The sequence below is a fragment of the Sebastes fasciatus genome, chromosome 12 (assembly GCF_043250625.1).
Source record: "Sebastes fasciatus isolate fSebFas1 chromosome 12, fSebFas1.pri, whole genome shotgun sequence".
NCBI lineage: Eukaryota > Metazoa > Chordata > Actinopteri > Perciformes > Sebastidae > Sebastes > Sebastes fasciatus.
Genome location: NC_133806.1, coordinates 16,905,076 through 16,920,397, shown reverse-complemented (window position 1 = coordinate 16,920,397; position 15,322 = coordinate 16,905,076). Strand labels below are relative to the sequence as shown.

The window sequence follows — 15,322 nt, the reverse complement described above, 5'->3', positions numbered from 1 at the left end:
TGCCCTTCAAATACCATTTCAACAGTATCTAAGTACGTATATTAATATTATTTAATGAGTTTTATCACTTGTCATTTTCCAGTTGTTGCCAATACAGTATCAAATAAAGCCATCCCACTTAGAAGACATCAGAGTGACAAACATTAAATATTCCTCTTCATTCTATTAAAATATACTTTCTTATAAATATATAGAGACAGAATATTTAAAAGCAATAATAAGGATTCCTTACACAGCTTAACAGGTAATTTGATTATGTTGTTAATGTTTAGAACATCCTACACTCACACACAAATTAGCTCAGATTCAGACTATCTATGAGAAATACGTCACAAATAATATAAACTTGGAAGAATTACATGTCATGAGTAATATAATGATGATCTTAAAGCTCCTGCTGGTTTTGCAGTTGGATGTGGTGTCTGTTCTCACAGCAGCAGGAACCCCATGAGGAGAAACAGGAGGGGCTTCATGAAGGCTGTGACTCCTTCGACACTCAGCGACGGAGCTCCTGAACGACAGTAATATGAAGACTGAATGCAAAGATTTCCTCACTGAGCTTTTAAGTTCTATGAAAACCTATTGTCTTAATTATTTTCTTACTATGAGTGATGGGGTCCTACATAAACTATTTTCTACCAATATGTGAATTTACAGCAGTGTCCATGTTTGTACATGTATATATTTTCTTACCTGACTGATCAGGTGTTAGTTCAGCATCTGGCCCGCCACCTGACCCGCTCGCGGCCCTCGCATCATTTGACCCGGTCGCGGCCGTTTCAAGAGCGGCCTGCTGCTCGTCTGTCATGTCAGCTTTCTGTTCACTTGTTACCATTTCAGCGTTGTCTGGTCCAAGAGCCAACAGCTGATCAACAGAGAGTGCCTGGAGGGAAAACAGAATCCCCTTAATTGGCCAAGTATGTATACACATACAAGGAATTTGACTTTGTTTTTTTGTATTGCTCTCAATGTTCGCAGCAAATAAACAAACACAGAAAAAGTACCAGAGAGAGCAGTACCGAGGCTCACAGTAAAGTAAATCACAGTATAATAAATCGAAAATAGTCATAAAAAAGTCATAGTATGGTAAGTCGAAAGAAGTCATAGTATAGTATAGCAAATTATAAAAATGTCATTAAAAAGTAATAAAAAATTTTAGTGTAGTATGTCAAAAAAAGTAAAAACAAAATGTAATACAAAATTAATTGCACAGTATGTCAAAAAGTTATAAAAAAGTCATGGTATAGAATGTCAAAAAAAGTAAAAAAAATGTCATACTTTATTATGTCGAAAAAAGTCATAGAAATTCTTGTATAATATAATTAAAACAATTTAAAAAAAGTCATAGTATGTCATTAAAATGTCAGTCAGTTTAGTATTCCTTAAAAATAAGTCACAAAAAATGTCATTGTATAGTATGCCATAAAAAGATCATAGTATAGTATGTCATTAAAATGTCAAAGCTAAGTAAAAGGTACAATATTTCCATTTGAATTGTTGTGGAGTAGAAGTATAAAGTTGCGTACAATGGGAATACGCAAGTTAAATCCAAATATCTCTACTTAAGTACAATACTTATGTAAATGTACTTAATTACTGGATTTGGTTCCCAACTGAAAGACGATGGAAGGTAAGAACAAAGATTAGAGAAAGTTACTTACAGCAATGGGTTGTATTTGCGGGATGCAGGACTTGTTAAAAAATGAGAAGACAGACGGGTCTAAAGAAGCCAACTCAGTTGAATCCAACCCAGCTGAGGGGAGACAGAAACAGCTGTTCAGTATTTTGTAACAAGCTTCTGAGCACGGGACGGTACTGCTGACGAACAGTACAACGGGGTTTGGTTTGCAGAGAACACAGAGTAGAAGTGATTATCTAACCAATGATGCAGCCCAGCTCAGACACTTGTGCTTCAGTCCAGTTCTTGGGATTTCCAAATGCAGACACAGCAAGAGGTTTCAGCTTGGAGGGGCATTGAACACCATTCATTGAGCCCACAGCATTCCTACGACACACACACAAACACAAACATTATAACTAGGGCTGTCAAAGTTAACGCGATAATAACAATAACGCGAATTTGTTTTAACGCCACTAATTTCTTTAACGCATTGATGCAACTTGCGATTTTACCTTGTAACATGCTCAGTTTTAAAGCTAGAGTGAAGATACTGGCATACAGGGTTGGAAATTGACACCAGCCACCAGCCAAATGCTGGTAAAATATGCAAGTGGCTGCTAGATTTGCTTCACTCACCGGCCAAAAAAAACCAATGGTATTAATCGCGACTAAATCCTTTAATCAATTGACAGCCCTAATTATAACATGGTCAAACTATTTGATTCTGCTCCAGGGAATGCATACTCTTTGAACTTAACAAAAAGCTTGAAAGACATCTCACTCTTGATTGTGAAATCAGATTGGCTACAAAACTATTTAAGCATCGGACCCAAGGAAGACTAGCTGATGCCATCGGTATCAGCTAATGGGGATCCTTTTTAAATAAATAAATACAGACTTATTTGTTAGTATTACTCTATAAATGGGTCATTGAGATTAGAAATCGAGGGAAAAGGCATTAAAACTCTTGCATAAATAGTTGAGGTTAAGTGAATACTTTAAGCTGCATGAGACAAAAACAGATTTTGTATAATATGGTGCACAAACTTGAAGGCATCCAAGTTGAGCTGTTCGATCTCGCTGGAGTTTAGGCCACAGATGAACTGGCTCAGTGCTACCATCTCTGCAGCTCCCAGCTGCTGCGCTGTCAGGTTGTTATATTCAGCGACGGCCTTCCACACCAGCTCCATCTATTGAGACAGAACGTCTTGATTAGTGAACGCCATGTTAATCAGTATGTGAGTAGTAGTCATGAGCATATGATGCTGCTTTTATATGTCACCTGTGACTCATTCCAGCCACAGTTAGCAATTTTCTCCAAAGACTGAAGTGAGAAGGGGAGTTTCTCCAGGTCTGCGTTGGAGAAGCCCCGAGTTATACAGCCCATCTGCATCACTACACTCTCATTCATCTCTGACACTGGGCCCAAGTTCTGCAGAAACACAAAAAAACACTCAAATGAATCAGACCTTTACTCAGAAAAATGACTTTGATGAACACAAAATGTTGGATTACTATGCAATTACAGCATTAAAAAGTTCTTGACTACCAATTTGAATTAGTTTTGAAATTGGATTTTGATATTAGTTAGTCATCAGAATCCTGTTTTCTACTTTGGGACTGTGCCAAGATTATTAGGGGGGAGAGGGTAATCTGAAAGTTTTGTTAGAGCACGAGGGACTAAATCTTTCTAACACCAGATTTACAATGTATTTCAGTTGGCACTTGAGCTGCACAGAGCTGCCGCATCTGCCTGGTTCACTGAGTTACTTAGACAGTGGTAAACTGTTCAGCTAGTGCCTCTTGGTTCAAAAATTCAAGAGTGAATGTTTGGGATGCACTTTTCTATGTTTGCCAAACATTTCTGGTGTGAAATTTGGTGGATTTGTTATGTTTTAAGTGGTACATAATTTTGAATTCTTTATGCATTTTCAGTTTTTATGCTTAAACACTGTTATGTTATTTTGAGATATTATAAGGGAGGGTGTGAGAGAGCTTTTCAAGGGGAGGATCCATTGAACATTTTGTTAAAAAGTGAAGGTTCAGCCGCCCTCCACAATAGTCCCTTATTGTGGTGAACTCACTGTCAATCCCCATAATGAAACCCAAAGAATAAAAAAAACAGAAATGTTAGAACAAGAGAAAAATATAAATTGACTTTCTCCCTTCGCTGCACCAGAGCAGTCCTCTACTCCCAGAATGACCAGGATCAGTGCCTCCACTGTACCTCAGCTGCTTTTTCACTGAGCACGGCCAGTTGGTCTGCACTGTAGTCAGTGATGGCCCCGAGTGTTTCTAAAGTAGCGAAGAAGGTTTTGTTTGACATCCCAGCCAGCTGGTCCACTGTCCAGTATACGTTGTCCTGTCCCACTTTTTCAATCAACTCCACGGTGAGTTCTTCACCACCATCAAAGACAAGAGAGAGAGAGAGACATATCACAGGTGAGAAATAGAAAAGTACAGTAGAACAATGCATCACCAATATTCTGCTCTCTTTTTACGTGTTGCATTTGATGTGTTGGCGGTGGAATGGAAGCATTTCTTTCTCAGGGCGTTGGAGGTGTGATTCATGCACAACATCGGGGAACAGAGAGAGTCTTCCATCCAAGGCTGACAGAGACAGAGAGAGGGATAAAAAAAACGTATGATGAAAAAATACTGCACATGCACGAATCAAGGCAACCATAACAGTGTAGTGCTGAGCTCCCTCTTCATTTTGAGTAATTTATTGATAAAAATGTGGAGCATTATGAGCTGCATCACCGTCCAGATGACATGTCAAGTCAATTTTATTTGTATAGCCCAATATCACAAATTTGCCTCAGGGAGCTTTACAATCTGTACAGGATATGACATCCTCTGTCCTTTACAGTACGACCCTCATCAGATAAAAAAAAAAACTTTTAACGGGAAAAAATGGAAGAAACCTCAGGAAGAGCAACAGAGGAGAGATCCCTCTTCCAGGATAGACAGACATGCAATACTGACAACATAATGAAAATACAACATGTAAAGAAGATGACAAAAGAGACACACCTTATTGGGCAGAGCAGATACGACATTGTCATCCAAAAGGATGAGAGGTCCCATTGCTTCCATGGTCTCAGCTGACCAATTAGATGGATTTCTACAGAAGATAATAGAAAAAAGCATCAGACTCTTGCTTTCTCTGCAGTTACTCCAGCATCCACAGGGTGCCTGTCCTACCCAAACGTCTGCGTGACCAGCTGAATTATCTCTGCCCTGTGGCGTCGAGGAATATGCTGGCAGGAAGCCATTTCCTCGAGGATGGAGTTGAGGACATCAGGGGCCATGAGGCGCAGTTGGGAAGGCCGAAGCTCACACAAAAGCGGTCCAAGCTTGAACACATCCTCGGTCAGTTCAGATAAGTTCCCCCCCTGCGAATACACAGTTAATATCTTAGGCTGTTGTTGCACACACTAGACTCACAATGTGATAATAATAGGTGTGGAGCAGTAGGTTGGTGGCAGGTGACAATTTAAAGGAAGAACCTGAATAATAAGTAGAGAAACATAGTGAATAATGCTTCCATACAAGGCTCACTGAATGGTTTGATGAGTATATTATATGGCTTTCACAGTCACAAGATCTCAACCTGACGGAATACCTATGAAACATTTTGGATCAATGTGTCAGACAGCCACCACCACAATCAAAACACCAAAGGAGGGAATATCTTTTGGTAGAGTACCAGAGACTTGGACCATATATGCCAACTAGGAGCATTTTTTGCTGCTCTAACAGCTCATGGTGGTTCAACACCTTATTGAGACAGTTTATGTTGGCTTTCTCTTTAATTTGTCACCCGTCTGTATCCATGTGTGTACTTTGGTCAGGCAAAGCAGAGCTCTCTGGGTGAGTGCGGGGCGAGATGGGGAACGAAGAGGTAATAAGCTCAGGTCGGCCTCTTCCATCTTGTCGAGGAAGACCTGACACACAGAGTCAGGCAAATCCTTCACCTTCCAAGGCCTGGGATAAAGTAAATGACAGAGAGCTGTTACAATTTATTATAATTTTTTTTTAAATAGAGTGATATAGAGAAAAGACTGTTTGCTTACGGCAGGTGAGGAAGTAACAATGGGGGAATGCGTTGCAGCTCCTCCACAGTGATGGTTTTGAAATAGCCAGCTCTCCCTTTCTCGAAAGTCGCAAAAAGCTTTCGAGCAACACATCCTGCCTGAAAACGTTATATTGTTATCAATCGGTATACGCTACAAATGTTTTATTTACATATGTGTGTACATAGTGTATGTGGGAGCAAATACATACCTGCATTTTGGAGAGCCACTGCGGAGTCTCTGTTATGTTCTGAGCCATGCCTTGAGCATCACTGTCTGCTACTTCGTCGATCATCTTACAGGTTACTCCCTGAAGGACTGAACGCAGCCTCCTGTCTCGGCCAATAATGTTTTAAATGTAAGCATGTAAAGCAATGGCAGGCATGTACAAACAGTATCAATAACATGCGGATAACTACAACACCAAACAATATACTATATATATATATATTATAAGCCTGCATTAAACATGAATTTGGTAAAGCTTCCTATGTTTTTTTGATTACTGTATATGTTTTTTGTGGAGACACAGGAGTAATAACTTAAGTCTTATTTTTCTCAGCAAGAAGACTTTTTGAGATTTGAGATTTTTTGGATTGGTTGACAGCCAAAACATTGGAGTTTTGAGTGTTAATCTTTAATATAAAATAATTCCATACATGATAATCAAAGATGCTTTACAGGATTAAGGATGTTACTTGCTCATTTGGTGACCAATATTGAACGTTATAGAGACATACTAAAGATTTGAAACCAAGTTTTAAGTCCTTGAAAGACCTTGAAAATGACAACCAATTTGAACTAACAACTCTGCCAGTCACAATAGAAACGATTTTAGCCTCGTCAGATGTTTTTATTATTGCAAGGTTTTTGTATTGCATTGTATCGGATGGGGCTTCCGTTCTTTTATTCACTGCTGTATATCTTACCAATAAGACGTCTTTAGATTACGCATCATCTTTTTTGCCACGAGAAGTGCCTAAGGAAAAGATAACAAAGTAAGACACATTGCCTCAATTTATAGTAAATACAACTCATAACAATAAACTGGTTTATAGTGAATGCATCAAGAACAGTTGTAAATAGAATCAAAACAACAAGAAGCCAGATAATTCAGAGTATGTTAAAAATGTCAAAACATAATAAAATGTGTTAATGGTTCAGTGCTGTTGGCAGAGAGGAGGTATTCAGGGGCATTACCTGTGGCCGAGTCCATGGTATATTCTCCACTGGGTCCAAAGAGGCGATGTTTGCTTTGTCCAGTGTGAATAAAGGAAGGACGCCACGCAAACTGTCGGACAACTGAGCGATCACCAGCTCTGAGCGAACCATGTCTAACAGCTACAGGGAAACATTCAATTCTTTCTAAAAATGATGTTCACAGTGTTTTTAAATCATGTCATATCATATATAAGAACAAATTACTTTACTATTAGATCCATTTGTTGTTCTCTTTGGATTTTCATATAGTAGTCATCAGAGTCATAGTTGGTCTTAATCGATAAAGTTAGCTTCCATTTCCTGCTTCTCTCTCTCCTTACTCACCCCCTGCAGCATGGCCATCAGCTGCCCCTTGCTCATCCGCTCTGTCATCTTCTCCAGCCCCTTTTTATCCTTCGGGATCTCCTTGACATCCTTGAGTACACAGATTGGCAAACCTCCGGCAACTGACTGAAGGGCTATCAGCTTCTCGCCCGACACCTTGTTACACTAAGGGAAAGCAGAATGAGATAAGTATAGAGGGAGAGCATGCGAGAGACAAGCTTCCAGTAGCCCTGCAGACTCACCTTATCGCCAAGCAGTTTCTGGACCAGGATGCGCAGCTGGCCCGGTGTCCACTGGACGGTGGATCCCAGATTTTCGACACGTTCTTTGAGGTCGATGGCAGAGATCTCAGACAGTTGTTCGGGAGACAACAAGGCAAAACTTCTGTTCAGCTTGCGTAGTGCTTCAATGTCGTGTGTAGGTGGAATCACAAACTTGAAAAGATGCTTCTTCAGCTTGAGTCAGGAGAGGGTAAAATAAAAACAAAGAAAAAGAAATGTGTTACCTCTGTCCTGGCCTGAGGGGGGACATGGGCGGAAGTTTGGGTAACTATGAGCAAGTGAGTTATACCTGTGTGATTCTGGAGTTGCCACAGTCGTCGCAGTTATCAAGCTCAGCGAAGAGTTTCCTGCCGAGCTCAGGAGTCAGGTCTGGAGCAGCGGAATAATGACAGGCCAGTATGCCGAGCCTGACGAGGTTCAAAAGCAAAAATGTAGTGATAATTCAAACCTTGAAATTGAATCAGCTCTCTATAATATTGAATACAATCATTTGTATTCAGATATTATAATTGATGTATTATTCATGCTCTTATGAGTTAGAAGACTTTTCCTCCTTACTAAACCCCAAAGCTCCCACATTCAGGGTAAACAGTGAGTGGACACCATTGAGATATGTTTATCTGTCCTCTTCAGTCGCGTCAGGAAATGACATGACATGGGAAAATCGGAAAAACCTGAATTTATCTAGAAAATTAGTTATGTAAAGATAGATCCTTCGCCAGCAATGTCCTGATACCGTTTTTGTGTTTTAACACTTTTCTTTTCTTTTTTTCCTGTAAAGCACTTTGTAACTTTGTTTTGAAAGGTGCTATATAAATAAATATCATTATTGGTATGCACTAAGGTACACACATTCATGCATGAATACACACTTGTCCACATTTGCAGCAAACTCCCTCTTTCCACTGAAGCACTCTTGAAATCTTTGGAGAAACTTCTTGGCCAGACTGGGATTCATCCTGGTGGTCATCCTCGTGGAGGATTTGAACATGGCTGAGCGGAAGAATTTACACAGCTACAAGAGAAAGTGAAGGAAACAAACAAACAAACAAACAAACAAACCAACAGAGCTACAAATTAAAATCTTGTCACTTGCTATTTCCAGTTTCATTGTCTCTTCTTGCTTTGCAGACCATCTCACCTGTTCTTTGGGAGAAGAATCAACATCATTTGGTGCTAAATGGGAGACATACGGTCCCATCGTGGCCAATGCCTCCGAGGTCAGCCATTTCAGTAAAGGTTTGCAGCGCTTCATCAGCTCTTCAGCGGGAAGTCTACGCCCGCCTATCAAAAATAAAAGAGCAACGGACCATCTCCTTTAGAAACATCAAGCACATCAACCCCACAGATCTCATCTCCATTATTAACTCCTTCCCCTTGGCACTATCCTCCGTCATCATGATGTCCACTTTCACTGCTATGCCGACGACACACAGGTCTACATTTCAACTAAACCCACTGCTGCCCTGCCAGCCACCTCCCTCGCAACCTGCCTACAAGACATCAGGAGCTGGATGAGCAGGAACTTTTTAAAGCTCAATGGAAATAAAACAGAGGCCTTGCTCATCAGCTCCAAAAACAACCTCTTCAAATCACAAAACACCACTGCCCCAAACCTCTTCATTGATGGCTTCTCCGTCCCATTCTCCGACCATTTCAAGAACCTTGGGGTCACCATAGACAGCACCCTCTCCTTTGCACCTCACATAAAAAACGTCACCCGGACTGCTTTCTTCCACTTACGTAACATATCCAGACTCCGCCCATCCCTGTCTCATTGCAGCACAGAAATCTTGGTCCACGCATTTGTCACATCCCGGATTGATTACTGCAACGCTTTTCTCTCTGGCCTTCCCACCAAACTCCTCAACAGACTTCAAATCATTCAGAACTCTGCCGCCCGGATCATCACCCGCACCAGATCCTCCGACCACATCTCCCCCATTCTCATCCAACTACACTGGCTCCCTGTTCAATACCGGATTGACTTCAAAAAACCTTCTGCTCACCTACAAAGTCCTCCACAACATTGCCCCCACCTACCTTACTGACCTCCTACAGGAGTATACCCCCTCCCGTTCCCTGCGCTCATCATCAGCTGGTTTTCTGACGACCCCCACCTCACGCCTCAGTACCATGGGAGCTAAGGCGTTCAGCTGCGCTGCTCCCAGGCTCTGGAACTCCTTCCCTCCTCACATCCAGCAGTCTGACACTGTTACAACATTCAAATCCCACCTCAAAACTCACCTGTTCAAACTGGCATATTCACTGTAGTGTGTCCATCAGTCCATCATATGTGTCTGCATAAATGCGTCTCTTTCATGTCTGGCTTTTTGAGTTTAATTTTATCTTTGTAAAGTGTCCTTGGTCGTCTTGAAAGGCGCCACCAAATAAAATGTATTATTATTATTATTAAACGAGGCTGTTACAAGTCACATTAATACTTAACAGAAAAGTGACAACAGGAATGAGGCAGGAAACAAGGCGACACCAACCCATTGAGGATTTATGGGTAAGATTTGGGTGGTTGCTGTGCAGATCCACATGTACTGATAAGTGTTAATTGTCACCAGTGCTGGAGGCTATCACCTGCCTGTAGCACTTAACATGGTCTTGGATTTACATGATACCCTGGATTTAAGTCTCATCTAAACAAAAACATTTGTAAACATACTGCGTTAAGGAAACAGATGCAGTGTTTTCTGTGACACAAACAATCCCCCTCTGTACTTTGCCTTTGCTCTTATCACACATTTTCTCCTGCCTGTTTTATTGTTATTTGTTTAATGACATGTTTTATTCATCTCATCTCCCTCTCTCTCTTTCTCTGCAGCCTCCTCATCTCTCAAGTGTTTCCCTCTGTGTAGTCACTTCTACTCTACAAGGTCTTCCCATCTGTCTCTTCCACTTTGTGCTCCCCATATTTTCTAGCTTCTCTGCCCGCTTTCTGTTTAACCTAAGAGTATGAATTTATCTGATTTTCTCATGAATAGTTAACGTTGAATACATCGGAATGTTTGACTAGATTTTATTGTAGAGAGTGGTTTTCATGACTTGATGGGCTTAACTAATTTCTTACTTGATCTTGGGTCAGATGGTGGCCTCATTGTACAGTTGTAGTAGTTCTGGGCGATCTGTTCTTTCCACCATTTTACCACACGAGTCCTTTGGCCTTTAGGCATGACCTCATACAGCATCTTCATCCTGTAACCAACGACCAGTTTTACAAATTCTAAGAAAAATAGCTGAGAGACAGTGGAAGAAGTAATTGCATAAAAGCACACTCACATGTTTGTCAGGTTTTGGGGCTTGCCTACATTGGCAGGAAGTTTCCTTGCTGTTAAAGGCATATCCTCCAGCGCAGGTCTGGCACACTTCAGCAGTGTGTCATAGTTGTCTGAAGTCATATTGCTTTCGCTCTGTTTGGTCAAAGTCGCCCAGCACAGAGGGGCCACAAATGCTCGCATGTAACATGCAGGTGCCCCCTGAAGGAATGAGAGAGGGATGGTAGGAATCATTAGACTGAGAGAGCTGCATTAGTTAATGGATAATGTTTTTTTTTCTTAAAATCATGGGATTAGTGGGGATTACTGACAGAGGAGTTCCTCATCAGCTTGATCATGGTTAGAAGATGGTTGCAATTCCATGTCTTGTTTGTCTAAAAAGAGATAGAAAGAAAAGAGTCAACTAATGAAAACAAACAAAGAATAAAATGACCCATCAACCATTAAGACAGTAATTTGAATGCTCCAAATAATCAATAACCAATCATTATCTTTGTGTGTGTGTGTGTGTGTGTGTGTGTGTGTATTCACACCATTTTATCGACTTGTGGGTCTTTGATGGCTTTGTCAGAAGAGACTGAATGCAGGACATTGACAAACTTAGGTAGGAGGGGATTGAGGTTTCTGTCCGCCACAGGCAAGTCACTGAGAGAAATGAAGAGTAGAAAAAATGTTTGGGTGCGTAGAAATAAATATTAGGCGTTAATTAGTTTTTTTGGATTTTCCGTAATACCAAAATACTAGTTTTTTATTTGTTGATTAGTTTCATCCTTTAATCATCCAGTGAAATTCAGCTGAGCCTATTTTCTCTTTTTAAACAACACTTTGCTTCATATTCATACATCCTGCACAGTGCGACCACAGTCTTGTACGGTTTGCCGCTGAGCAGCTCTACATAAGCAGCTGGATGGAGCTCGATTCTTACTTACTCACATTTTTTTTGCAGCTTGGAGCCAACAAATATTTAAAAAAAAAAAAAAGCAGCTAAAAATTTGAACAAGCTGCCTCTTCAGGAAATTAACCAAACACACAACAGGGACCCACAGAGAGACACACTTATAGAGTTACCTGTTATTGAACAGAGTTCTCAGGTGCATCATCTTAGGCGCCGGGTATCCTGTAATATAACAACCCACCATATATTTATATGTTGCTCTGTCTAATGTTGCAAACACACGTTTTGTTTGTGTGTTTCTCTCTCTCTCTCTCTCTAATTAATTTAATAAAAAACATACATTGAGAGTTCCCTCACCCTTATTCAGGCAGTTCCTCATCTGATGAAAAAAAGAGAGACATGACATCATCAGATGTTTAAGGTAAGGTATTTGGAAAAACGTATTAACAACTGTTACCTAGTACCAAGTATCTTTGGGATTTTATATATATATATATATATATATATATATATATATATATATATATGTGTGTGTGTGTGTGTGTGTGTGTGTGTGTACTGTATATACAGAATATAAACCTTCAGAAATAGTTTCAGATTACGAAAACTGTGGTAATAAAATACAACATGATATGAGATCCAATCATTACGGTTGTGTAGAATAGACTGGTGAAGCTGCTGAAGGTACTGATGTGCAACAAGTAGGTCATAGTGCAAAACAATTTTACTCTCAGTGACAGAATGAAATTGAACCTTAACCATACATTTTTCTTAAACTTGATGATTTTACAAATAAAAAGATGATTTCGAGATAAAAAGCTTTCCATCTTGAGGATCTAATGACATGTTTAATGACTATTATGGCAAAAACCCAACTTACAAAACCAGGCTCAAACAATGACACTGTATTCAAATTAAAAGATACTTTAGACAAACAAATACAGTGTAAGAATTAAACAATGAGTAGAGCACCTATTCTTTCCATAATATTTTTAATTTTTTTCCAAATCTGCAGAATTTGTTTTCCAGTGCAATTACTACCAATGAGTAAAATTTGATTACCATGAGTGATTGCATCTATATACTCATCACTGTCCTGCATAACAATAGAATGACTTCAGGAATAGAACAACTTTTTACAATCTCAATGTGATGAAATATAATTATTGCTAAATTGACTAAAGTCAGCTACCTTTGAGACCGAAAGCTAAACTGTGTTGGACTTGAAAATGAGAATCAGAAATGACATACCAGTTTTTTGGTCTTGTTTTTGACGGCATCATTTCCAAGCATCCCATGTGTTGGCTTAGCTGAACAGGTAGTAATGAATAATTATGAAAAGACACACATTTATGTACACATAAACAACATGCATTCATTTATAATGCATGTCTATAAGAGGAGATGATACATGAGATGGCGTTGCTGCTTACCCAAGGCTGCCAAGGCCACAATGAGTAGAAAGAAAAGTGTTCCTCCTTTTGGAGCCATGGTGAAAAGACCTGGCCACCTGTCTGTTGAACATGAGGACATAATTCAAAGAGGGCATTAATATCAACATATTACAAGTGATTTTGACTTAGATTTGTTGTTAGGTTTCTAGTTGTTATGGAACCCGTTTCCATGCAAGCCACCTCCAGTTTTGTGACCTACTTCCTCTCCTGAGGATCTGTGATCTAGTTACCACCTTTGTTACTCATCCTATGGGAGGCTTCACGGACTTTGGAGGATGACATGTTGTGAAAAACATGTACGTACTGTACATGATGTTCTTCTCCTTCTCCCCTCTTCCTCCATCACTTCTGCACAAACACAAGCTTTCAATCCACATTGCTTGTCACAGATTGGAGTTTGCTCTCAAATTTGCATGTTGGTATTTTGCCCTTCATTCAATTTGTTTGCGTTCCAGTGATTTGAATTCTCATTTAAATATGCCCAGTGATTACCAGAAATGGTATAGAGTAAAAATAACAAACTCTCTAAAACAACACATGGTCCAAAGACATTGTATAGACTCTTGTAAAGTCAGACAAGATTGTAATGTCAAATTTGTCTAAATTTGCTGAGTATATAATCACAAATATTCATCGAGTTATTAAATAAATAACCATTAAATCATACAAAAATGCATATGTATTATACCTGTCCATGTTTCAGCAATGTTACGGCTTCAACATAATTACATACCTGAAACTATCAACATATCACAAAGACTGAAAAAGAAAACAAAGAACTTATTGATTTATGTATGAATTTGTTTTTACTTACAGAATCTGATTCTTCAACCGGGTAGATTCCAGAAACAATGCAATTTAAAAAACAGGATGTAGACAAAGTGAAGATGTAGGTGTTGTCCCTCTGCCTCTCTCTCACGTCTGATGTGAGTTGGTTGAGTGGTTACCTGTCCTCAGCAGGTGCATGGTATTAAAACATGATGCGGTGTGTGTGTGTGTGTGTGAGAGAGACAGACCAGGGTTATAAATTATTCTGTTGTCAACCAGGAAACGAACACACCATTGCTAGACAAAGGTGAGATAATTTGTTGTTGACGGATTCTCATCAAGCGAAAAACTGCAGCTTTCATTCTAATCTTTTCATAAAACCGAACCAATCTGAAACACAATGCTGAGTTACAAGGTGACAATAGATCATAAAGGAATGAGTCTTGATTGGAGGAGCAGATGTACATTTATTTTTGAGGTTGTATCACCAGATGATTATTCATCAGATCATACATCATTTCAAATTAAAGCTTGAAAAGATGGATGGGCTGATAAAATAGACACACCACAACCAAATACAGAGCTGCATTATCCAAATAAAATGACGCAGCCAAAAACAAACTAACAAACAAAGAAAGATAACTACACAATAAAAGCTCTATTCACGCTCTCCGTGGAGAACGCGGGCAAACACAAAACAGCAGCTCCTGAACACTGAGCGGTGATACCGAGCAGCACATATCATTGTTAAGGCCACTGCAGAGGTAGGTTAAGGTGCAGGTGTAATGGCGGTTAGATGCTAAAGCCAACAAAAACAGAGTTCAATGGGAAAACCCCACATTTATCTCTGGAAATTCTCTATGAAATGTTCACTTCTATACACACAAATATGAATCCAATGTTTCATGGCACAAAAAAAGATGTATATTAAAAAGGAAGAGATGACAAAATAACAGAAAACATCAGCATCTTCGTGTAATACATGAGTGGAGTAAATAAATAATACATTTTGACTGGTCCATATCCAGATCAATGCAGTATGTCCTCTCAACAACTGTGGGGCCACAATGCAGACCACAAAGACTGATGGTTCTGGTGGAAAAGGTAGTCGCAAGCAGTAAACACAAACTCCAGCCTGCAGAATGCCCCGTCACGATCATGTTGGTTATGTGAAGACATGATGTGACAAACAACACAGTATGTAATACCCACAGGACATCCTCCTCTCATTAACCCTTTAATTACACTCATTAGGAACGGCTATTACCAACTTCCCTATTAGCTGGCTTCCTGCTCGTGTATGATAGAAAATCTGACAATAACGCTACAAACTGAACAATTAGTGGATTGACGAAAACGTATTCATGTCTTTGTTATTGCTAAAATAGAGTACAG

General features: G+C 39.7%; 2 protein-coding genes across 2 annotated transcripts in view; one reads left to right on the top strand and one right to left on the bottom strand.

Moving 5' to 3' along the window:
• flad1 (flavin adenine dinucleotide synthetase 1) overlaps positions 1 to 15,322 on the top strand; it is a 276,153-nt gene that overhangs the window by 22,566 nt on the left and 238,265 nt on the right. The window lies entirely within an intron of this gene.
• On the bottom strand, positions 18 to 14,250 carry otoa (otoancorin). The gene is made up of 28 exons (XM_074653637.1): positions 13,974 to 14,250; positions 13,139 to 13,219; positions 12,957 to 13,015; positions 12,063 to 12,084; positions 11,344 to 11,455; positions 11,122 to 11,184; positions 10,815 to 11,011; positions 10,606 to 10,730; positions 8,668 to 8,786; positions 8,399 to 8,541; positions 7,816 to 7,933; positions 7,488 to 7,700; positions 7,246 to 7,410; positions 6,901 to 7,041; positions 6,630 to 6,679; positions 5,912 to 6,032; positions 5,701 to 5,819; positions 5,470 to 5,611; positions 4,829 to 5,019; positions 4,658 to 4,748; positions 4,123 to 4,231; positions 3,849 to 4,018; positions 2,904 to 3,053; positions 2,669 to 2,811; positions 1,881 to 2,005; positions 1,662 to 1,753; positions 694 to 883; positions 18 to 511 (listed from the first exon to the last, which is right to left on the bottom strand). Exons 5-28 carry the CDS (start codon positions 11,344 to 11,346, stop codon positions 429 to 431), a joined length of 3,063 nt encoding a protein of 1,020 aa, XP_074509738.1. The 5' UTR covers positions 11,347 to 11,455; positions 12,063 to 12,084; positions 12,957 to 13,015; positions 13,139 to 13,219; positions 13,974 to 14,250; the 3' UTR covers positions 18 to 428.